Raw genomic sequence first — 26,623 nt, 5'->3', positions numbered from 1 at the left:
TTTGCACAGAAGCGAACTGAACTGTATGCGAACCAAGATTCTACGTAACGTTATTCGACCAAAAGTGGCAGCGATAGTTTGATTATTCGGCTAAATGGCATTCGGCGAATCGTTGTCGGCGAATCAATAATCGGCTTAAAAATTGTCGGAGAATCATTAGGTAGCCAGAGGTACTATACCTACGCAATAGTGTGAACGGTTGTATCTTTGTCTACGGGGCCTTAAAGATACCTACGGCGCTAGGCTACATCTAACGCCCGACTCAGACAGACAGCAAACCCTACTGCATCTTGTATGGGGACTGCAAAATGCATGCAATTTTGCACTGGTCGTCTGAATCGCCCCTGAATCGACATTGTACTATAATTACCTACCTACCTATTGCATATCTGGTTTGGCTTTCATTTCAAAAACTCGAAACTAGTTTAGTAACTCACGTGTGCTGGAAGTGTAGTGAACAATTAATACAAATACACAGTAAAACGATAAAAAAAACGTGGCCATTGCTTTAGTAATCATAAAAATACACGAGACTTCGTCACGCGACAGAAAAAGCGCCCTATTTTGTTACTAAAATGAAATAAAATTGTTTCATGAGGTTATGTAGGCAAGCCTAAGTAAGTTGAAATAGTTTCAGATATTTGTGTGCGTAATTACTACTAGGCTTCATAATCGTGTTAATATAAAATGGTTATTTTGCTCGCCCTTAAGTTAACTCTTTGACCTTTATAAATAGGTAAGAGTAGTAAAGGTAAGCACGTTGGTCCATATTTAGAATAAATAATATTGTAGGAGGGTATACATATAATATTAGGTAATGTTTTACTCGTGTGATGACGAGTTAAGAATTTCACCAGCACTTTCCATCCGTCGTACTTAAATCAAAATCAAATCAAAAACATATTTTTCAGTACAGATGGTGTTTTTTTTACGCACTAGTGCGAGAAGTGGTTCATTATATGGCAGGTCGAAACTTCGGAGGGTCATATGTACTGAAAAACGTCGTACGATACACGTGCGAAAAGGAAATTCGTAACTCGTGTCGATTAACACTCCCTTCGGTCGTGTTTTAATTTATCGCCACTCGTTTCGAACTTCTTTTTTTACGCACTTGTATCGTAACGTAATGTACTATTTCAGGACAGATGGTGTATTTTTTACGCACTAGTGCGAGAAGTGGTTCATTTCTTGTCTGGTCGAAACTTCGGAGGGCCATCTGTACTGAAAAACGTCGTACGATACACGTGCGAAAAGGAAATTCGTAACTCGTGTCGATTAACACTCCCTTCGGTCGTGTTTTAATTTATCGCCATTTGTTTCGAACTTTTTTTTTACTCACTTGTATCGTAATGTACTATATATATATTCAGCATGTACCCACAGGGGTACTTTTACATGTCAACAATTACAATATGAATTCAACTAAAGTACAAAGCTATTATGATCGTAGAAGTCGAATGTGGGATATGGGCTCAATTTGTGTTATGAGCGACGTGCTGGTAAAATGTTACTGCAAGATCAATTTCGTTTTTACACGCACGTTATTTTCTGCCTCTACGGTGGATATTCGCTACATATGGGAAAATCATTGTTATCGGCTACGTCGTAGCGTTTAGGCAGGTGCCACCGCTAGAAAGCTATGAGCTATCGGCTATAAAACGAACAAAAGATAAGCACTCCCGTGCAAATAAGAGACACGGGGCGATATTGATTTGATAGTTCACCGCTGGGCGAGTAACTATAAACATCGCCGTGTTTCTTTTATTTACACGGGAGTGATTATCTTTTGTTCGTTTCATAGCCGATAGCTCATAGCTTACTAGCTCACGGTGGGACAAGTGCCTAAGGGCATTTTCAGAATTTGGGACCCCCCAATTAGCGTAAGTCGTTAACAAAAATTAACTCACTGTCAGTTTTGTGACGATAATTAAGCATGAAATTTCAATAAACATATTGTTTTTGTGTTAATTACATAAACTTTAAGCGATAATCTTTATTCAGAATGTGAAAAAAGTAAATTTTTTTGACAGATTTTATGCTCAATTGTCGTCACAAAACTGACAGCGTGTTAATTTTTGTTAACTTACGCTAATTGGGGGAACCAAATTCTGAAAATGCCCCTAATAAAGTTACGGAACTTAGCGGCGAATGACAGCTGAGGTGCTTAGAGCAGCAATAAAAGGCGCGATGTCAATCTGTGTAATAATGTCCTATAATATTTATTTATATTCATTCTATTTATGTTATTTTATGCTGATGAATTGAACTATAAAGCCTCCGCCACAGATAAAGCGTTTTGATAGAGTAGCGTTAGCGGAGCGTCAGGGGAGCGCAATGATAGCGGTGCGCCGGCGTTCCGCTCGCAATCCGCGCTCGTTAGTTCCCGCCGGCGTCCGCTGGGCGCAACGCCAGCGTTCGTCCGGCGCACGGCTATCGTTGCGCTCCGCTGACGCTCCGCTAACGCTCCGCCTACGCTATCAAAACGCGCATGTGTGGCCGAGCTTTAAATCTTTGTTCGATTCTATCGCCGATAACTCATCGCTTAGGTACTTGCTTTTGGTGGGACTAGTGCCTAATCGACTACAAGTGATTTTATGGCATTATAACCCACAGTTTCGGAACGTATGAGTAAATAATAAGCCAGATGTATTAACAAGAAAAGTAAAAAATAACATAGGTTTATTTGTGGAGAAGAATATTTATTTCAACATTACACAGTTCATGTGCGTTTTTTCTTACACTTAACAAGAATAGGATTAAAACTACTTTATGATTTCTGCTCAAGTTCTACTGAATTGTCCGTTTTTTAGTTGTATTACATTTTATTTCAAAATAACTTAAAAATAATATCATACTTTAGCACGGGATTTAAAAATATCACCGTATCTCTATCACATCCGACCATACAATATTGCAATATTATCTCGGAAAAATAAACTTATTTCAATAAGTAGTGTTGATATAAATTAAATTAATGGGTGAATGGTGAATATTAAAAAACTAAAGTGGATCGTTTACACTTACAAAATTTCATTCATTTTAGATACGATTAAAGTGATTTGTAAATGTAAACTTGATTCAATTTGTTTTCATTAGGTGTACTACTGAGTGAACCTCTTAAATTTTACCGTGTTATTAGCATAACTACTAAAAAGTATTACACTGAAAAAGTCATCATAATTTTGCTTAACACATAATGAAGCATAACATTGAAGATTACTTCAACTAACTACATTAAACCCACAAACATTAATTATCCAAAGTTACAACATCGCTATAACTAAGTAATAATTAAATTAATCTAAAACTATGATTGACTTAGACTTATATTGACCGGGATATAGACCGTGATTACCTTTTTAATCACGGTCTATATCCCGGTCAATATAAGTCTAATGAAAATAACCGTGAATCATTCAAAACTCTTATGATTGACTTATCCCGGTTTATGCTCAGAATTACTTATAAATGAATTGTTGAAAAATGATGATAAAAGAATAATAATATCAAAACGTGACTTTAAATAAAAATTTAGTGTCATATCATTCAGTCATATATTTATCAGAAAAGGACTTATTAATACTCATTCACAACACACAGGCCCTTAAAATAGTGGAATAATCTAAAGGTCTCCCCACATATTGACGCAGAATTAAATTACTTACAGAAAATAAGAGCGAAAACTGTCGTCGCGTCGGTAAATGTCGGCTGATGTGATCAAAACGACGTCTTTCTACCACGCAAACATAAACTTGTGTTGTTTTGTTTTGAACGATGCTTGCCGATTCTACGATATATTATGTGAGGATACCCTAACACGGAAGATTCATACCCTACTCGCTACGCTGAACTCTTAATTTTATGAAATATACAACCTATCAATTTATATGTTTGGCACATCAAAAATATAGTATTTTATTTATTAAAATTTTAGTACCTACTAAATAGAATTTAGAATGCATCAGTCAAAACCATTCAATCACAAAATCTAGAAGTAGTATCCTCAAAGGCAAATATTAAACTCTTTGTAGTGTAATTTTCGATAAAGATTAATTTTTAAAAATAATGTGTGAGTTCTTAAAATTGACGATGGTATATAAATCTTACTTTACAAATCTTAGGTCCATCAATTCGACTACAAAAAGTACAATGCAAGTATACATTTCAGACAAACTGTATTAAACAGGGAACATTATTTCACATACAACAGACGTTGCAATAAAAATAAGATATTTTATACAAAATATACTTTATACTTTCATTGATTATGATCATGCGTTGATAATGTTCTTAAGTAATTAATTGATTATTATATAATAAGCTTATTAATTAAATGACGTGCTTATTCCAGATTGAATGACTTTGATAAAGGAAAAGTACTAGAATAGAAAGATTTGAACGAATGTACTTATCAGCTAAAATCTATTTGTGCAATTAATCAATTATCACGCTGACTTACTTGATAATTGGCCGAGATTGAGACAAATCACGATGAACAACTTAAATTGTAAAGGTGATGTTTTGCTTTTTGACAAAGCTTGTAGCCAATAACGAGTCTGTGTTCACTCGGCGAAACCTTAAGGCGGTATTGTTTTAAAGTACGGATACCCTCACACAAGCCTATATGTATCTATTTGTAAACATCTGTACTGCACATAAGTGCAGCGGGTCAAGTTTACGATTATTTTAATAGCAAATGAAATAGATAGGCATATTTTAAAAAGCAGCGTAGCGTTACCTAAGGAGCGCCTCGTCATAAAGTCTCACATCCTCAATGATTCTTTTATCGACCGTTACGTCTAGAAATAGGGTATTTTAGCCCGAGTTTAAAGCTTCTGAATCGATTTACGAGGAAGCAAGATCGACGAGACACTCAGTGTTTTACATAGAAGTAGGCGACCAGAAATTCATCTCCCGTAGTTCGGAGGGCCGCGGGCGGAAGGCCGACGCGGGCTTGGCGGCCGCGGTGGACGGCGCGGGCGCGGGGGCGGTAGCGGAGGCGGGGGCGGGGGCGGCGGCGGCGGCGGAGGCGGCGGCGGCTCTGTTGCGCGGCGCCGGACCGAGACTCTGCACTGATTCTGCGAGAGATCCTGAAAAAGAGGAAACGAGGTTATAAACATTTGGTAATCGATTTATTAATAACAACACATTGACATATATAAGCCAGTCTACTCCCACAACTATTATAATTGTATAGTCAAGCATTTAAGAATATTACTATGTATTAGAGATATAAGTTTATTTGATATAATGTAAGTGATATGTCGTAATAATTTGTTATGTTTAAACAGTGTATTATATTCCGTAGTACTTGTTTACTACTAGCTTGTTAATTCAATTCTATGTATAGTTGTATAGCCCTGTGTTGTAACCTTTACCTGTAACCTATAACTTACATGTTTAGTTTATCTGTTAGTGTAAGTTGGTTCATAATAAATGAAATGAAAGAATCTATAGCGACGGATTTGATAAGATTCATCAGAAAATTTTTGTGAAACACCAAGCGGCTTAATAGCATCAGATCGCGCAGGACTGGAGTGAATGACGAAATCTAGCGTAGGAGGCTAAGATCCACTGCGGGTCGCTAAGCAAGAGAAGTAAACAACTACACATTCGCATACAGTAGGCAACATATTGTCTGCAGCAATTTAATCGGTTTAACTCCTTAGTGCCGAGTGCAGGTCATAGTATATTGGAAAATTCTGAGATGATAAAGCTTAATCTATATAATCTATATTGATTAAATCTACGTTGCGTATAAGTAAAAACATGTTGCGATTTTTGCTAATCATCATGCTCCTTGCGTAATCCCGGCATTCGCCTAGGGCCCGCTTTGAAAACTTTTGATTGATGCTAGTGAGTGTTGCTAATAAAACTAAGTATTAATTAATCATCTTGTTGAAATATTCACTTTGAAAAAAAAAACTAGGTGGGCACAACTTGACGCCCTTTTACGTGTCCACGCCACAGATAATACGTATAGAATCGTCCCTGAATTTCTGTCAAACTTCGGTCTTCAAAGAAGTATTTTTTTTTTTCATGATTGTATAATAAGTAACTTACCATGCAATCTTGCTTCAATAGCGTCCTCCTCAGCCAACGTGGATGTGGAAGTGGTCAGATCTTTCTTGAAGCCCAGCAATGCCATGGTCAGCCAGGAGCGGTGGCTCGCGTCGTCCGCTGGCTCGAACGGTGAAGTGAAGTAACTGGAAAAAAAAATCATAGGTGAATATAGTTGTATTTTTAATTTTAACATGCATTAACAAATAAAAAAAGATTCTGAATTTACAGACTACCAAAGAGTAGGTATCAATTGAGTTTAGGTTCAACAGCGAAGAATACTCTTACTAAGAAGCGTCAATCTACTGTATTTAGTGTTTATACGTCTTAATGCTATGTCCAAGAGATCACTGTATATAAGAAGCACTTAGTTTTGCCCTATGACGCTATAAGCGCGTTGGAAAACAAGGATATTATAAAAGAAGTACCTCAGATAGATTGACTGGTTGAGCGCGCTGCATCCGATGCATTTGCCCCTTCTTCTGTTCGTACAGTGCAACCGCGCGAGTGAGTTCTGGGTGGCTAGCCGAATGGCACAATCGCTCACGAAACGAAGCGCTAGTAGATATCTATCTCTATCGCGCTTGCGTATTGGCGCGACAGGGCCAGCAGCGTATCGCTTTCGTTTGGCGTCGGAGAAATGCCATTCGGCTACGGGGCCAGGAGATCGTGCAGTCTGGTCCAGGTTGTACCACGTCATGAGACTTCAAAAAGGACAACGTTGCAGCAGTACAAATTCTTACCGGTTGCCCCTGTTCTTGCGCCTAGAGTTGGGGCTGCCGGGTGGTGAGTGGGCTGGTGTGGTGGGCAGGCTCTTGCTGCCGCGTCGGGCCATCAGATTGTAACGCGACGCGTCTGGTGCTTCTGCTACTTCTTCTGTTGGTGAGGCTACGGTGAAGCCACGTGGAGCGCGAGTTAAGGAGATCATCTGGTGCGCGACCTGGAATGGAATGGATAATGGTTAGATACTGTAACGTAGCGTCTAAACTCAAACTAAGTTTCTTACGCGGGTATGTTCTTGGATGCGATTTAAGGTAAGGCCTAGTGGTAGTTTCTGACATCACATATACATTGGACCTAATACCTACCTACCTAAATTGAAGACTAATGGCATGGATAACTGTTAGATACTGTGATGTCTATTTTAAATTGATTCGTCGCGACTTGAAAACTCTCACTATTTAAATATGTACAAGATTCTGGTGCCGATATCTTTTGGACCGTGATGTAAACTTAAGTCTGGTATTATTTCTGACATTCACAAATACATTGTAATAATATATACCTATTATATTGAAGAATACAGAATTACACTCCTAAACAGCATGACGCTTCGATATACATTCATCGGTTACAAAATTTCCATTAACACACGTGCCTTTGCCTTTTGTGTACATCCACAAAAGAACGTGATAGAAACTGATATCGTTGTTTACTAACACTTATTGACACAAGTTTTATTCACTCCACTGGTGGTATATTGATATATTCAGCTAAACCTGTGCTTATGAATTAAAACTTGAATTGTAAACGATTGAAATCACTCTAATGTAGGTTTCGACGCGGCTGCGTTATCGCGCGGACCGCACAAGAAGCATGCATAATGCATGTAAGCGCGCACGTGTTTTACACAGATATACAGACTTTATGCTTATATAGGTATAACATGTGCTCAGTAGATATTGATTCATCTAATCTAGCGATACTTTTTAAAGGCCCGCCAGGCGATACACGTGAACTACACACAAACTCCTGCCACATTATTTGTAACCCTTATAAAAAAAAGGTTGAATGCCATTATGCCACTCATCTAATGAGGAGGCACACTCAAAGGTTATGACAGATGGCGCCACCCTATTAGTCCTTTGCACTCGCATCGCATAGATAAGGAATTTCATACGTGAGCGAGAAAATCTGTTTTTTCTCTCTCACACATATGAATGACAGTGACATGCCCAGACACTTGCACAAGCGCCGCCTGGCGGGATAAAATGTCAGTGTGCCTACTCATTAGAACAGTCGAGATTCTGCATTTTTATGAATATAGAAGAAACGAGCGTTGCGCCGGCATGTATCTTGTTTTTATCGGTATAAAATGAGATGAAACTAAAGGTCACTGAAACCTTGCACTTGCACTAGTAAAAGCAGTCTCAGAAGGCCGCCAGGAAGAAACATCGATTTGTAAATATAACGCCCACTGCCTGCAACGATCAGGCCCTACAACATGTAGCTCTAAAAAGAAAAAAAAACGAATAGCAAGGTTTTTAAAAACAATTGAAGGGATGTATATATATCTTATTATAAACACATTCGGTAACGCCGTGGCTTGCGTGGGCGACGGTCGCATACGCAAACCTTATCGCTATGGAAGTAGACGATGCGATGAGACGCGACGGCGACACGGAAAAAAAATATTTTAACAATACTACCAGAACGTTTAGTAAAATAGATTTATCGTAACTGATACTACAATCTCGTAATAAAAACAACTGTATTGTTACGTTTACTATATCTTGAATTCAATAGAACTAAGCAAACATTAATATGCACTAAACAGTTCTGTTTGAATTACATATACGCAAGGGCGGCTCACTCCGCGATACTATCGCCGCGCTACAAGTACATGCTGGCGGCCGCGAGTTCGCGGCCTCATCAGGGGTGGCGCGCATTCTTACGGAACGCACGTTCCCACTTTCTATTGTTACTTTACGTCGCGAGTTTTTTTAAAGCTTTATATGCGATGTCCACGTGTGAATGGCTAATAGTGCATAATAGTTAAATAGACATCATGAATAAAATAGTACAATCTTACACAGATCTACTATTAATATTGATTAAGTCCTACGGAAAAGTTCAATAAGGCTTGTGATGTTGGGACTTGAACAAAAATATATTAATACTGTAGGTATATACATATAGGTACCTAGAAAGTACCCAAGACTGGAATATAACAGTATAACATTTTATACATAGGCAACCCTATCGTCCGACGCTGCGCACGTGCGGCTCGTTTCTTTGTTAGAATTTTGTAGGCATTTAAAAGGCGGCATTTCGTGAACATCAAAGCAGTGGGCCTTCTGTACTTGTACTATTATATATTCTGTGATATACGAGAACTCTAGTTTTATTTACAACTAATAGAATAAAGGTTACGATAATTCTATTAACAAGAAGCTTCTTGTAATGCCAAAAAAATAAAAATTATCTTTACAATCTTAATCTTAGCGGTTACTATCACAGTATACTTCCTGTAACTTTTTTATACGTTGCCATTACTTTGTAGTTCTCGTAAAGAAATAAAAAGAATATTCTTGTAATGTAAACTCAACGAAGAGTTATATTTAAAAATATTAAGTTTGTATAAATATGTACGCATCTGTCAACTCTATTATTTGTATCGTAGCGAATGCCATCGCAGTATAGTTGATATGACTGTTTTATAAGTTGGTATTACTTTGCAGCTCTTGTAAATAATGACAATAATATTCTCGTAATGTATACTGGTGAACAAATAGTTCTGTTGAAAAATTATTTAGTTAGTATTAATATTGTGTTTCGTTTTTGTAACGAAACGCCATGTTTAAGTACCATTGTATATCTTAGTGAATGCTATAGCAGTATAGTTGATTTTACTTTGCGCCTCTTGTAAAAAAATAACAATGATATTCTCGTAATATACACCGAAAAATAATTGTTATAACAAAAATATTGTCCGCATAAATAAATGTTTTGCTTGTGTAACGAAACGCAATGTCAAAGCACTCGCGGCGTGGTCGGCGGCCATTTACGTGTCATGAGAGATCACGCGTGGACGCGGATCGCAATAGGTTATATTATTTATCGTTAAACGTACTCACTACGTATTATCCATTCGTTTGGTAGTTTCCATTTTAGGAAATGGATGAAGAGGTGCAAAAACTCTTGCAAGGATGGGAGATGGCAGAGTTGGCAAAAGCAGGTGAGTCATGTACCGTACATGTAGAACTTAGTAGATAATTAGAACTTAGTAAAAAGGCATTTAATGTTGTATTCATTTTACATTGCATACAAATTCATACGACATTACGTGGGCAAAATCTAAATACTGAACTAGAGTCTGGCTAATGAAAGTTGAGCCCGAAAAAACGTGGCAATTTCAAAAAAATTGAAGCTGGCAACACATTGATAACATGGTTTCTTTTTTATTAATTCTAATTAATTTACAGCACTTACTTTACTATTTTTTATGGTGTTATTCATTATTATTTATAGATTTCGCTGTTAACTTTTACCGAAATTCGTTAAAGCGACAGTCACACTGACAGATGACAATCAATGATATGACATCCAGAGTTGCTGTTTTAAAAAAATACTGGGTTCAACTTTCATTAGCCAGACTCTAATAAGGACTATCCACGATAAAAAGTGGTCATACATAACATGATAAATCTTTCTTCCTGAATGCACATTTTGAAGCAATATTATATTTTGATAAATCTGTATACATAAAACTATATAATAATTAAAGCTATTCCTTATAATGCTTTAGTGTGTCTGAGGTTTCGCCGAATGTATACCTTCAAGCATTTCATTTCTTGTACAGTGTTTTTTAACAAACTTCACACGCTTCCTGGCACAATTTTATAAATACTTATATTTTTATAAGCTGTTTTACACACATTAGAATGACATCTTAGCAGACAAAAAAATACTTTTTGAAACTCATTTCGACTTTTGGGAGTCAGGAAGACTTTCTACTCCAAGCACTGACAGTTGTTTTTGTATGGAGAGCCAAAAAGTGTCAAAAAGTCGAATTCAGCAAAGTTAGAAAATCTCAGTACTTTCTTAATCTGATTACAATCAGAAAAATGATTACTATCGTAAAATCAGTATGTAATAGGGTATATTTTGGCTATTATAATTAAACATTAAAAAAATATTTTTGTCATTAAAACTGTTGTACTTAAAGACTGCAAGAAGACACTGTACAAAAAAATATTGTTATCATGAGATACATACTGCTAAAATTCATAGGCCACCTAAAGTTTATAATTTGTTTGTATTTTTATAATGTAGTTTGATATCTACAAATTATTTGACAAACATGCTGCTTATAAATTCTCATTGTATCAAAAGATTTACCATGTTATATATGACCACTTTTTATCGTGGACAGTCTTTATATAGACGTGGACGTAGAATATTACTTATTGTAAAATTTATTCATAGAAATTTTAATGTCTTTTTCAGATGATTTACAATGGTTGCAAGTTTCCTGTGACCCATGCCATACTGTGGAACAAAAGTGGAAAAATTCTGCAAAATATAAATTTTGGACGAAATGAAGGACGGTTCTATTAACACTGACGAATATATGAATAAAGTCTTGCACTAAGGATCGTTGAAATATATTTTTTAACAAATTATATAATTATTTTATTTACTTTCAGATTCACCAATTATCACCGCTCATAGCATCCATTCCATATGCTGGGTGACCCAGGTTTCCGGATCCCAGTTTCAACTCTAGGCTTCTGTCTCTTGGAACTGGTCCTAGCAACCTGCATTTTTATCGGTAGGTACCTATGAATTTGTCTGTGCACTGTATAGACAACTAACATTTCTTGTAAATGTAAGAAAAGGTTTGTTGTCTATACAAGGTGGTACAGTAGGATAATAGGCTGAGCCACGCCAGATACGTGTACGTAGACGTGCACGTAGCGTACGCGGTGTAAATGACGAATCCTCATTAGAGATTACACCGCTTGTGTGACGTGTTTCCCGTGTGTGTCTAACGGTGTATCATCTCTTTTGAAGATTCGTACTTTACAGCGCGCACGCCACGCACACGTCTACTTACACGTATCTGGCGTGGCTCGGCCTTTAATCCTACTGAACCACCTTGTATAGACAACAAACCTTTTTTTACATTTACAAGAAATGTTAGTTGTCTATACAGTGCACAGACAAATTCATAGGTACCGATAAAAATATAACACGTTAACGCAATTGTATATTTATTAGAGAGTACCATAAATGCAGTTGCTGTAACTAACTTTCTTGTTCTATTAACCATTTAATGAAGTTTACATAAATGAAGAGAATGTAATATATATCAGATGACTTGTATTCTTAACGATACCTATTATTGGCCTAACTAAAGTTTTATAACCTTTACAAGAATTTCTTGTGGAGTTTACATTATTTTGTTTATTTAGACACTCCATTTGTTATAAATACTAAATAATCTAGTAATACACACAATTTGACTGTGTGACCCTTACAATATTTTTATTTTATGATACGTAATGTATATATTACCTTTACAAGAATATATTGTCAAGGTCACATTTCATTTATTAAGTTCTGCAAGAAAATATTATTTATTTGTACGGTCCACGTGTTATGATTACTAAATATTCTAGTAATACACGCTATTTTAATGTGTAGCAATTACAAGATAACTAGTTCACTAAGCTCAACGCATTTAAACAGACTAGTTTAGTTATTTATACTATGTGAACAATTGTCCCAGAATTTACTAGATTTTCTCGTTCAGATTACACTATTCAGGTATCATGGACGAGACTTTTTTCTCCGTGGACGGTCGCGCGACCGTCGCCCACGCAAGACACGGCGTAAGACTTACAGCTTCGCATAAAAGAGTAGATATTAAAAAATGGCAAGTGGCAACATTATAGTGCCGTCCCGTTTTCTCACATAAATTCGTTTGACAGGAACGACACTACAGGGTTGCCACTTTTAGGCTTCTATACTTTTTTGCCAGGCGTTTTGACATTTAAACGAGTTAACGCAATGTTGTCGTATTTTCAACAGAAACCTGAATAATTTAAGCTATGATGCCTATACCCAAAGACATATGTAACTCCGTATAAACAGCTAGTCTAAGAAAAAAACGTACCTCAGAACCATACAGAAAAAGGTACGGTGGCTTAAATGGCGTTACACCTTTACACCTTTGGGGGACGCTCGGCTAGATGGCGCGAATATTAAAATATTTAACATTTTAACACATATCAAGCTAAGAATATGGGCCAAATTGACAAAACTGACGTTGAAGTTTTAAGCTTGTGTCGAGAGATGGCAGTCTATGCACTGTGATTACCAGAGATCGGATTTTTGTGCGTCATCTCATACTAAAAGTCACTAAGAATGTCGCAAATCCGTCCGATCTCTGGTGATTACATACTTTACTTTGACAGTAACTCCTTGATCCTCTTTGCCTATACCTAAGGATTATAACTAAAGTATATAAATAAGTACCTACCTAAGTATTAGAAATTTAGAACTACATTATTTAGAAGTAGAAGCACCACTACTTTACTTATAAACTATCATCAAATCAGGGATACTAGCCGGGTTACAAACAACTAGAACGAGTAATTACAACCAATGTAATGAAGAATGATGTAATGTTTACAAATAATGACAAGTTTGAGAGAGTAGATATCTTAACATGCCACTAGCATACCTTATTGAAATGCGATAGCATTCACGAATGGTCAGTTGAGCCTATTGCTGTAGTATAAACCTACCAACTATAACGGGTTTTAAGCCCCATGTTGTACACTCAATAATTTATCTACCTTCATAAAAAAGTTTCTGTTATCGTAGACTGACAATTGCTATATACCTACTTCAATGTTGTTATCTTAATCTTAGTGTAAAGTACCTAATCTAATGTAGTTTAAAGTTTAATTGAGCGCTACGCCAACAAACTGTCTCACAGTTTGGCGAAAATTTAATTTAAGGTACTATGTAACTGTGTTTTTTTTCTTTAAATAAATAAAAAAAAAAAACTACATACCCCTACATTATGACATCACTAATTACTTAGGTAAAAGTGGCGGTAAGTTTCAAAGACATATATCGCTCCGATTGGAAAAATCCCGTGGCGTAGAATTCCACTTGATTCCACAGAGAAAAGGATACAGAGTAGGTATAGACCCCTAATGATGCAATGTTTACAAATGATGCCAAGTCAAAACAAAGATAGATATTTCCACGAGCAATCGCCGTGTCGGAGCGACCCCTTGTATCTTTATCAAACCATTGGTTCATACCTATACCACAGTATAATAAAGAGTACTATCGTACAGTACAGTATGGCTACTCCCGCTCCCCGCTGAAAGTATCCCCTCTCGGTTACCTCACAGTTACCGTCTGTCAAAAACGCGAACAGTCGACCTATCATATTTCACTCATACAAGCATAAACGCTTTCACCTACACGAACTTAGTGTGCTGGGAACGGGTGTGCCTATACTATGGCACACTCACTTTTGACAGTAAACAAAGGCTTGAAATTGACATTTTCTATTATAGGTCAACACTTCGCGCTTACATTTTTTAATTTACCTCGGTTTTATAGTAACAAAGTTGGTATGTCCGAGTATATTTTAACTTGCTGCAAAATACCGCCTCTTGTTTTACCTCTTAAGTTGTTGTTTATACTAGTACCTACTTACGATGTTGTTTCTTGCATTGAGGTGTGCAATAATAGTATTTTATACAATCGTGATATAATACAAATCTTTTCAGTCGAGTAACATGTTTAGGCCACGAAGCTTGCTGAGTGGCCTAATAGTACGGTACGAGAGTGAAAAGCTTAATTATATCACTATTGTATACAATACTTTTTCTATGAGTCATCATCTACATCATCAATGGACGAAAAATATCATCATTCAAGTCAAAATTAATGTTAATAGCGTCGTTCACCGTTGTATCAACATCGAATTACCTGACAACCAATTTTTTGTACATAATAACCGTCTCTGATTGGTCGATAACGCGATAGATAAAAAAAATGTGTTTCAGATGCAGAAAAATTGGCCAGGCATCGCAAATTAGTATAGAACTTGTATGAAGTTCTATTTTTGAATTAGTTAACTAAAGTGAAGTGTAATGAAATATTATGTTGACTAAGTGTCAAAGACTATCCAACACTGAAAAGTCAGCACGTATAGTTTAGTCTGTGGTGTCCTAATTGACAGATTAAAGTCGACGAGTAGAAAAAGAGTATTTTGTATTGTATATCTAATCAACATATCCACAAGTATAACCACAACTACCGAACCGGTCCTAACGAAAACTGCCTCTCTACCGACCTAGTCGCGACTGAGACAATACAAAATTTGGAAATTCACTTCCTCCTGTATTCCACACATTCACGATGACGCGTGCCTTACTTTGTATTGTCAAGTAGTATAGTATAGTTAGTGCGTATTGAAGTTGTATTTCGTATTGACAAATCTATCGTCCCTCTGATGGTATGTCTCGGCCAAAGACATATATTATACTCCGTATAGACAGATAGTCTAAGAAAAAAACATACCTCAAAACCATACAGAAAAAGGTACGGTGACCCTGATGGCGATACACATTTGGGGGACGGTCGGCTAGACGGCGCTAATATTAATATTTGACATTTTAACACATATCAAGCTAAGAATATGGGCCAAATTGTCAAAACTGAGGTTCAAAAGTTTTAAGCCTGTGTCGAGAGATGGCAGTCTATGCACTGTGATTACACATTTTACTTTGACAGTAACTCTCTATAATACTCGATCCTCTTTGGTCTCGGCTAAGGAAGATAGTACCACGAGAACTAACCGTGTAAGAGCGACCCCCTACTCAGTCGTTATCAGGGCGAAAGGGCAAGCGGTTCATGCAAATGTATTAATCAGCCAATTAACCTAAGAGCATCGAGACGGGTGGGATTGAGGTCGTGTACATTAAAATTGTTTTAGTACTTGTATACTAAGGAAACGCAGACGGAATGCAAATACACTAAACATTTGTGTACCTACATTCAATTGAATTAAAACCCTTAATATTAGTATCATGAAATGGTAGAACCAAGTAAATGTTGCTCTCATTTAACGCTCTAAGTTTTCTAGAAAGTACTTTTGTATACTAACCACATTGACGACCGGTCTGGCCTAGCGCGTAGTGACCCTGCCTGCTACGCCGCGGTCCTGGGTTCGAATCCCGGTAAAAGCTTTTATTTGAGTGATGAGCACTGATATTTGTTCCTGAGTCATGAATGTTTTCTATGTATAATAAGTATTTGTATATTATATATATACCTATCGTTGTCTGAGTACCTGCAACACAAGCCTTCTTGAGCTTACCGTGGGACTCAGTCGATCTGTGTAAGAATGTCCTATAATATTTATTTATTTTCAATTATCATAACAATATCAGTAAAACAACTAAGCTGACACTTTTGTAACTCATCTTTCCCATGGCAGTTGATCAATTTAAACAAATTACATAAAATGTAATGTGCTCATACATTCTACGCGTCTTTCCGAACAGACTATCTCATGTTTTATTAGCGATTTGATGTCAAATCGAGTATGACTAAAACAACCAGTACCTAATCGTATGTCATATCAACTCCAATATCGATAATAAAATATTCTTAACTCTAGACAGGTTGCGACAGTCATTTGTTAAGCCTCGAAAATTTTGGGCTCTGAATATAGCCGTGATATAATGTAATATTACTTAACTGTTCCAAAATAGTGAGTCTAACAGCGGTTAGCTTAGATTACATGGCACTTGTGTAATCTATGAGTAACAATAACTTTACTGAATTAAGAATTACAATAACATAGCTATTAGCTACTAAAAACAATAATCGGTGAACCATAAAAGTTTTTTTATACACATGTACTGTTAAAACAAAAATTATCAACAAATAGAGATAACCAGGTTATCCAAACGCGATTAGTTGCAATATATGATTCATTTTATTCAACTTATACCTACGTGAGGTAAATATGTCAATACATTACGGTTTTGTACAAATATTTTGAAACACAACGTCCTACAAGTGTATCTATTTACACCTGGGACATTCATTCGAAGTCGTAGGCAAAATAATTTATGTGACGATATCGATAGTGTGATAAAATTATAACTTTGCCCAGGCAGGCAATTATGGTCGCGCGATAAATGATAAAATAGCAGGCCGTCCCTATCGCATTATTTGTAAGTGCGATAGGGACGGCCCGATGTTTTATCATCTATCGCGCGACCATGATTGCCCTACAGCTTTCCAAACCCCTACTCTAGAAAGACAGTATAAGTAACCTCTACTTGATAAAAGACTGCTAAAACGAGACATTTCACTTCAAATCTTCAAGGCGTTTTATTATGAGATCGATTAGATCGATAGTGTATGAACAGTTGAACACTATCAACAAACGTTGATAATGAAGTTGCCACACGCTCTCCTTGAACTCTTACTACTGCCCAGCATTTTTTCCTAACTCCTACTCTAGAGAAGCACTATAAGTAACCTGAAATCCTCTACCTCACAAAAGACCGCTAGCCAAACTAGCCAAAGTACCCCCAATTCAAATCTCTAAGGTGTTTTATTATGCTAAGATCGATTGTGTATCAACAAACCTTGACAATGCAGTTGCCACACGCTCTTCGCCCTGTTACTACCGGCCAGTACATTATTTCCAAACTCCTATTCTAGAGAGACAGTATACCTACAAGTAACCTAAATTTTCTATTTAAGAAGACTACTAGCGCAAGGTGCTCCCGCTACAAATCTCCAAGGTGTTTTATTATGCTAAGATCGATAGTGTATCAACAAACCTTGACAATGAAATTGCTTTGCCCCTGAAAATCTACAAGTATCCAACCCCTTCTTTCCAAACTCCTACTCTAGAGGGGCAGTATAACCTAAAACCTGACAAAAGGAAGTACCCCCCCGGCCCCCGCTTCAATATTTTTTTTCAAATTATAAATGGGATTACTCTTGTCCACAAATCTCCTAAGTGCTTTATTATGGTAAGATCGATAGGTTATCAACTAACCTTGACAACGGAGTTGCCGCACGCTGCGTTCTCGCCCTTGAACTCTTCGTCGGTGCCCAGCACCTTCGGCGATATCGGGTTCGCTGCAATGTACAACAATAAATTAACTACTGTGAAAGGCGGTAAAGGGGTGATGTTGTTCCCACTGTTACTACACGAATGCCGTGAGTGGTATATGCACTGTACACTGTTGCTTTCACTGAACTTCACTTTGACTATGGACGCGACGGTAGCGGGTGTACCGAAAAGAGGTGACGTGACGAGACGTACTCCGAACCGGGCTCACGCCTTGCTAGTAGAAGACTCTCCGTGTGTGATCGGAATTGCGACCTTACACCAAACGCAGGGGTTTACGCAATGTGTGATCGGAACGGGCTTTCTCCGTACTTAGCAAGGAGCTAGCTTAGGCCTAGAGTAAGGTCCTAGTTAGGAGCAGACTGGGATGTCAACTGATTTGGGATGTGTCCCGGCGGGCTTTTATACCACCCGACGGCGTGGGTGAAAGCGACGCTTCCTTCCTGAGTAACGGGACGCTGGACCCGCGCATCTGCAGTGGCCGGCCATCGCAATGTAGAAAAAATGGTGCGGTACCGTTGGAATCGGAAGGGCCGGCGGAACCTTCTACCTGCGTTACGCGTGGGAAACTTGGTCGTGCTACACTACAGAGAACTTTACTGATGCTTACACAGATCGGTATTTTTACTTGGAGGGCCCACGTCAATTGATAATCCCTCAATGATAGTCCCTTAAGGTGTCTTTTAAAATATTGAAAATATCACATTACAATATTATAAATAATAATAAATAATAATGCAAAATAATATACCTTTAAACATTTTTACAATATTATTATGCTACGTCGCAGTCCTTCTAATATAAAAATAAAAAAATAAACTGCCCTGGGGACCATCATTTCACGAGAGTATAATTAGTTAATAACATTTAAACAAACATTAAATAACAATGATTGTTAGGCCAATTATTAACTCAATAACCTACACTTGTATTAATGTCATTCTATCGTTTGCTTTGTATGATGACTAATGTAAGCTGCAAATATTCGTGCCTCACGGCCCCCACGGTTTTGTGTAATAAATATATTATACAAAGTAAAACGGTCTGCCCATTGTCAACATTCTTCCTGTTTAACAATATCACCTTTCAAAGACAATAACTGTATTAGTAATGGTAACATATATCTGGTACATTAACCCATAAGAGTTTTGAATGATTCACGGTTATTTTCATTAGACTTATATTGACCGGGATATAGACCGTGATTACCTTTTTGATTTTTGTCGAGCTCCTGATATTTCGACGCAGTTGCATGCATCATGATCACGGAAAACTGACGAAGGCGGGTGGATGTTAAAGTTGTATAGACAGCGCGCGATCTACCCTCCTTCGCGCGCGTCGGCTGCGTTCACTTTCAGCGTTACCACTGGTCGCGTTCACACTCGATGGTCTGTCCAAACACACTACACTCACAGTGTCACTACGTTTGTTCAATTCTGACTTCACCGGTTTTTTACACAAACAAATCACTGGATTCCATACATTAGATAGTTTGAAGCCATCCTCACGATTGAAATTTTTATATTTGTGAATCTCAATGGCTTCTCTTACCAATCTCGGTATGTAGTGGCGTTCCGTCGAAATTACCTTAGGACTATGCAACTCGATCCAATGATTTGCACCCGACTCAATGAGATGTTGAGCAATAGCAGACTTGCGAGTATCGTTCTTTTTGACTGCAGCAATGTGTTCTTTAATTCTGCAGGCAATAGTGCGCTTGGTCTGCCCTATGTAAGAACTGCCACAACTGCACTCAACTTTGTACACACCAGGTTTTTCCAGAGGAAAATTGTCCTTAGGTGACCGCAAGAACTGTGCAATTTTCCTGTGTGGGGTGAAGATAGTTTTTACAGAGTAATTGTTTAGTATTTTAGAGATCTTATCTGTCACTCCCTTTACGTACGGCATAAACGCTGGTTGTCTCTCTACGCGATGAGTGAGCTGCTTGGGTTTTGCATCCCGTTTATTAACGTTAACTCGGTAACCATTTCTCCTCAGGACTCTCTGAACATGGTTCAACTCCTGTACAAGATGAGAGGAGTCACACAAAGCGTGTGCTCGATTGGTTAGTGATGTTACTGCAGTCAAAAAGAACGATACTCGCAAGTCTGCTATTGCTCAACATCTCATTGAGTCGGGTGCAAATCATTGGATCGAGTTGCATAGTCCTAAGGTAATTTCGACGGAACGCCACTACATACCGAGATTGGTAAGAGAAGCCATTGAGATTCACAAATATAAAAATTTCAATCGTGAGGATGGCTTCAAACTATCTAATGTATGGAATCCAGTGATTTGTTTGTGTAAAAAACCGGTGAAGTCAGAATTGAACAAACGTAGTGACACTGTGAGTGTAGTGTGTTTGGACAGACCATCGAGTGTGAACGCGACCAGTGGTAACGCTGAAAGTGAACGCAGCCGACGCGCGCGAAGGAGGGTAGATCGCGCGCTGTCTATACAACTTTAACATCCACCCGCCTTCGTCAGTTTTTCCGTGATCATGATGCATGCAACTGCGTCGAAATATCGGGAGCTCGACAAAAATCAAAAAGGTAATCACGGTCTATATCCCGGTCAATATAAGTCTAATGAAAATAACCGTGAATCATTCAAAACTCTTATTAACAGATCATTGACTTCGTCCATTTAAAATGTCAAAACCATTGACATCTGCAATACATTCGAACATTCGAGTTCATTTCATGAAAGCCAATACCAATGCCAAGGTTAAATTCGCAATTATTGCAGTCGACTAACTACGCATTTTTGTGTCTTATTCCAATGATGTACAGTTAAGGCACTGGTCCCACCGCGAGCTAGTAAGTTACGAGCTATCGGTTATAAAAACGAATAAATGATAAGCACTCCCGTGCAAATAAGAGACACGGCGATATTGATAGCTCACCGCTGGGCGAGTAACTATAAACATCGCCGTGTCTCTTTTATTTACGCGGGAGTGATTATGTTTTGTTCGATTTTATAACCGATAGTTCATAGTTTACTAGCTCACGGTGGGACCAGTGCCTAAAACTTCCCGAGAATTTAGAGTTGATGAGTGTAGGTAATAAAAGACTTACCAGCTGTGTTGATTGGCGCGATGCCGTGAAGCACTTCTTGGCACGGTTTGGTGTGCTTCGACCAATCCTTTTCTTTGATCCCTGTCGGTTCTTTGACGATTTTCGCTATGTCGCGCTCCAAGTTGGCTCCGAACATGGCTTTGGTGTTGGGGTAACGGATGAAGAAGGCGTCATCTTGCCCGGGGGGAGAGGCAGCGAAGGGCTCGAAGTCTCTGGAAAAGGAATGATGAGTTAGCGATTGTCGGTGATTTGCATAGAAAGCAGTAAAAACGTTATCGCACCAATTAAGAAATAATAAATAGTTATTGAGTAACTTTCTTTGTCTACTACATTTTCACGAATAAACTAGTGCGCTCATTTTGATGAAATTGAACATGTAGCATGTTTAACAACCTGTAGACATGTAATAAATAAATAAAATAAATAAATATTACAGGACATTCTTACACAGATTGACCGAGTCCCACGGTAAGCTCAAGAAGGCTTGTGTTGTGTGTGGCTTGTAACATGTTTCTCATCAATTCTTTATTGTACAGAATATTGATGACTTTAACAATGGCACCGCAAAGGTAGTAAGAACTTAAAAAGGCTTTATAGAAAAGAAAATGTTGAAGATACAGCTGTATTATAGCTATTACGTAGGTAAAAAATAAAATGTATAGATAATCTCTAGACTATTCCAGCGTTCCTGAGAGGGAGAAAGAGATAATTGCAAATAGGTATGTCACGATAAGACGCAACGTAACACTACAAGGGTTTTCCCTGACAATCCTAATGTAAACTGATAACTCAAACAATCGACAGAACACAATTCAAAATACAATGCCCCATCAAGATAAAGCACTTACGTAAAGTAATTGTTGACTTGAGCCAACACATTTCGCTGTTTTCTAAACATCTTTTAAACAAAAATATATCACACAATCGGCCGTAAGCAACACAACGTACTGTCCTAAAACAAGAGTATGCGAAAGAGAGTTTATTTATATCTACAGAGTTAAAACACACGCTCAAAAGGTGGCGCTAATATCAAATCTGTAGGAGCGTTTAATAGGCGTCACAGACTGGAACCGTAAAATCAGCAACGATGCTTTATATACCGCGATGCCATGCAAGCATATAAACAAGTATCTAGTCTCTCGATAACGTTTCAAAATAACATTTATTTTGCATGTGACGTCACTAAACTCGTGGGCCAATGGGAGCAGTGCGCGAACGCACTCCCTCGGCTAACCGCGTGACTTTACGTAGCTCTCAGGCGAAATAGGCCTGTAATGAGTTAGGAACTTTCGTCGCCAAGCATTGAATTTGTATGGGATTATTATGAACAATGTCTTAAGCGCCTGTCGTGGTAAGGTCCATATTTCACAAACTCAGTTCTAAGAGGTCAAAGACAGGACGTCAACGAGCTGAGAATAGCGTCACGTCACAGGTCACTCGCGAAACGGACGCCTATTTTTTGGCACAGAAGCGAAAGAAGTTAAAATAATTCGGGTTGTATAAACTTTCCACCAGTTTTTAAATAAATATTAAACAACCGCTTTCTAGGTCATTTAACCATTATATTAATTATTGTGTTTACCTAAAATAGTATGCTCTTCAGTTCCTTCACCCTTTCTATGACAAGGGACTTTTCACAGTACCTATATGGCTGACGTGTGATTGGTTACAAGTATAAGTTACCTATTTAGAATAAACATATACTTCAGCAATTCCCGTCAACTTTGTACTAAAATTAAGAGAAAAGTTAAATTTGTTTTTATTAATTCCTATTTTGTTACCAAGATTTTGTTGATGAATTGAGATTTTATTAAGTTTTATTTCGTCATTAAGGTTTTCTAGTATCTATATTTTCTTAATTATAACAATTATCCTGTATATATCTTACAAAAGTCGAATTATATTACTAAATGTTGGTAACAAAATAGGATCAATTAAAATTTGCTGACGTGGCATTGTACAAAGTTGACGGAAATTGCTGACTTAATTCTTTAACAACAATTGGACAGTGTTATGGAATAAGCGATCAAGCGACAGTTAGTTGAAATCGAGAAAATGAGCTAGAAAGATTTGAAATTTGAATCAGTTGTTGTAAGTTCATTTATAAAGCAAAAAAGTTAATTTTGACATTGAACCTATAAAAGTGTTCATAATTTAAATAGAAAAAAAAAATAACACCATACCTATTCTAGTTTCGAAGTTATTAACGTTTTTTCGCTTGATTCTTTATTGAACTAATACTGTGATGAGGTTAATTTATTTCGCCGTAGCGTACTATGAGACATATTTTGTCGCTTGATTCTTTAATGCAAATTGTTAGAGGTAAAGTGAATACTGGAATAAAATAAAATTCCATATATTTGAGTAAATAGTGCTATTATAAATAAATCAACAACAATGTTTTCCTCCACAATGATTAGGACTAATCCGTCTAAGAATTTAGTTTTGTTGTGCAATCAACTTTTTTTAATAAATGTCAAAAAAATCAGCATATATGGCAAAATTGCCATTGTAACTAATAATAATTCATTAGTACTAGCCAGGATTACACACATAAGCTATTATGATATAACAAAACCGCTTGATACTTAGTTCTCATTAAGCGAAATATCCTGCAATTTCAAATATGTAACAACGAATCACAGATCAATACAACAAGATGGCCCTTACAGGGCGACTCGCGGTCACCAAGCATACGACAAATCAGGTTTATAAAAGTTTGAACGCGTGCGACACCGATCAGTAGCGCCCAAGTATACGACCCGCTAACAGTGTCCGTGTCCGCTCGGGAAAAAATCTTAAATAATCAATTTTGGTTGCAAACAATGGTCTCTTACAGCATAAAGTGGTGTGGCAAGTCTTCTAACACTTCTACATGTAAAAAAGATGGAACAACATTCCACAGTTAAGTCAAATTAATTATTTTGTTGAATATTGTTTATTGTCCGCGGAGTTCATTTGTACTGGTCAATATGGTTGTGCTGAGCGGCGCCGAGGCGCGTCCATCCCTCTTTACCGAGTTAACAATGTGATATGCTATCCCTTTCACGTAAACGACTAGGCATGGGGCCATGTTAGTTTATGTCTGTTGCGGGAACTTCGTACTGCCGTTCGTACCATGTGCTACCATTTTATGAACTATAAAAGAAAGCAGATTTGTAATAGTGAATAATTATCTAGAATCTGTAGAGTCTGTAGTGGTATTTAGTTCATTGATTAGTTTAGAATATTTAGTTGGTTATTTAACTTAGTAAACGTAATTAAAAATGCACAGTTTAGTTATTAGTTACTAGAATGATTTTTATTGAGATGCTATCACAATTATCATCCTCCTTGCGTTATCCCGGCATCGGCATTCGCCACGGCTCATGGGAGCCTGGGGTCCGCTTTGGAAACTACTACCATGATTTGGCGTAGGCACTAGTTTTATGAAAGCGACTGCCATCTGACCTTCCAACCCGAAGGGTAACTAGGCCTTATTATAATTTAATTAAAATATTATAATTTGTTGCAAAACAAATTCACCACAGTACTGGTACCGGTACCATTGTCTATAATAGACATGTCCCATTCCCATCCCTACTGCTAATCATAAAGGCGCGCCATTATTTGAAACGACCAATGGCAGCACCGTGCGCGCCCGCCTCACCCCGCAAGGATTGGTGATTTGCGTCTCGAACAATATCGCTTGCATTTGGCTTCTAGTGGGGTGTTCTGTGCAACGAATTAAACGACACCATTAGGGCGGTTAAATCGATATTGCGTTTATAAATCATCAAAACTTTAAACCAAAACGAATTAATAACATCTTTATGGCGTTTAACTCGATTTTGCTATTTAGAATATACGCTTATTATAATTTGTAAAAGTAAATTTGGCGTTCAATTCGTTTTTACGTAACGACTTAGTACACAGGGCCATACAAATTTTAACGTGTCGCTTGATTCTACCCCTTAAAATAAGGCTGTAAGCATGATTTTTCAACAAAGAAAGAGTCAATACTATAGATTATCACATTTATATCCGAACTGCATTCATAACTTTTTTTTCGGATTTTGGCGCTTAGTTCGCTGTTCCATAACACCGTCCAATTACAATTTAATAACTCGTTAATCAACAAAAATACGAAAAAAATCAGGTATGTAATCTACACCTTCAATACTAAAGCAAGTTTAAACCTACTTCAGTACTTGACGTAGGTATTAATTCCATCATTCCGATCCCTACACTATCACTAGAAATATCTTTATTTACAGTGATGTCATTATTAATATATAAAAGAGCTTAATTACTTTCTAGCAACATAAATCACATGTTGCAATATGTCGCAGAAGTGTTAGCAATTTTAGGATATTCATAGAATCAATCATTTTTAATTTAAATTTTAATCAATAAAGGGATTATCAGCAAAATAAGTGTTTTTTTTTAAGTCATTCGTTTACTGTTAACTTGTTTTGACACCCAACTGAATTAAATGAGACAAACGTATGATGACATAAACAACTATCTAACAAGAAACATCGACGATAATCGATATTGCCAACAATATTGATATTTGCGATAATGTGGTAAATATGTTATTTCTAGAATAGAAAATAACAAGGCGTTAATCCTTACTTGTTAAACATAAACAAGCTGTATCTGTTTGCTCAAGCTCCGTGACTATGCCTAATAAGCTCATTTTTAGATTAATTTTGCTATTTCAGAACAACGACCGATAAATCATTGATAATAAACACTTCGTGTGGGGTGATGTATTACAAAGTACACATACAACGTAGCCCAATTCCTAGGTACCTTAAGGAATTCAAAATAATATAGGCATAGCGCCGAATTCCGTAAAGATTAAAATTGAAATATTTCTCGGTGTTATTCACTACGCAGTCGTATTTTTCGTAGATTACATAGTAGGCAATTGCTGCGCGTGTTACTAAGGTCTTTAGGAAAAACATGATAACATTGATAAAAGGATTGTTTTGAGGTTTGGCTAACAATTCAGCAATACGGGTTATTGGTACGATTCACCTCTGGCTTTGATAAGATTGGTATAATAACAAAATATAGATTACCTATTTTAATTTTTTTAGAGACGGGCCTTTTAAAGTGAATTCACTTTTCAGCCTTTCTTGGGTCAGCGCATTTAGTTGCTAGTGCAATAATACCTTTCCCTATAAACTTAAGGTAATTAATGAAAAAGACCTCGGGGTCCTCCTCCTATAAGATTCAATGTGTCCGAATTAAGGCACATATATGCATTATATGCAACTAAAACTACACTGAAGCCACATGGCTATTCTTCTGAGTACATACTTAGCGACTTATAGAAGCCTATTGAGGAACCTGAACAACCAGATCTTCAACAAAAAGACGTGTCACGGTCCACACGATTCAGGACTGAAGAAGAAACGTCAGAATGGCACATCCTATGAAATATATATTATGTATTGTGGCAGTCGCAAAATTTGTGACTGAAAAGTAGTTCTAAAGTAACCTCATTAGATGGAGTCGAGTATTTGGGGATTTAATTTTGGGCCCATTTAGGAGATCTTGTCAAATTAATTGGTTTAATTAC

The 26,623-nt window shown here is 37.2% G+C and overlaps 1 protein-coding gene across 2 annotated transcripts in view; it reads right to left on the bottom strand.

Annotated features, from left to right (window-relative positions):
* Window positions 1-3,537: 3,537 nt before the first annotated feature.
* LOC125229437 overlaps window positions 3,538-26,623 on the bottom strand; it is a 33,335-nt gene continuing 10,249 nt past the window's right edge. Inside the window, exons 1-6 of one of the 2 annotated variants that reach the window (XM_048134273.1) lie at window positions 21,900-22,100; window positions 21,052-21,263; window positions 17,900-17,982; window positions 6,804-7,000; window positions 6,064-6,206; window positions 3,538-5,090 (exon numbers count right to left, since the gene is read on the bottom strand). In XM_048134273.1, the coding sequence (XP_047990230.1) occupies window positions 4,882-5,090; window positions 6,064-6,206; window positions 6,804-7,000; window positions 17,900-17,982; window positions 21,052-21,263; window positions 21,900-21,949 (894 nt within the window). In that variant the 5' untranslated portion in view covers window positions 21,950-22,100 and the 3' untranslated portion in view covers window positions 3,538-4,881. Of the gene's footprint in view, window positions 5,091-6,063; window positions 6,207-6,803; window positions 7,001-17,899; window positions 17,983-21,051; window positions 21,264-21,899; window positions 22,101-26,623 lie in introns of those variants that run through there. The other variant, XM_048134272.1, reaches the window with a different exon arrangement.

The sequence above is a fragment of the Leguminivora glycinivorella genome, chromosome 9, assembly GCF_023078275.1.
Source record: "Leguminivora glycinivorella isolate SPB_JAAS2020 chromosome 9, LegGlyc_1.1, whole genome shotgun sequence".
Classification (NCBI taxonomy): domain Eukaryota; kingdom Metazoa; phylum Arthropoda; class Insecta; order Lepidoptera; family Tortricidae; genus Leguminivora; species Leguminivora glycinivorella.
Note: the sequence above shows the minus strand (reverse complement) of the source record. Positions and strands in the feature narration are given on the sequence as shown.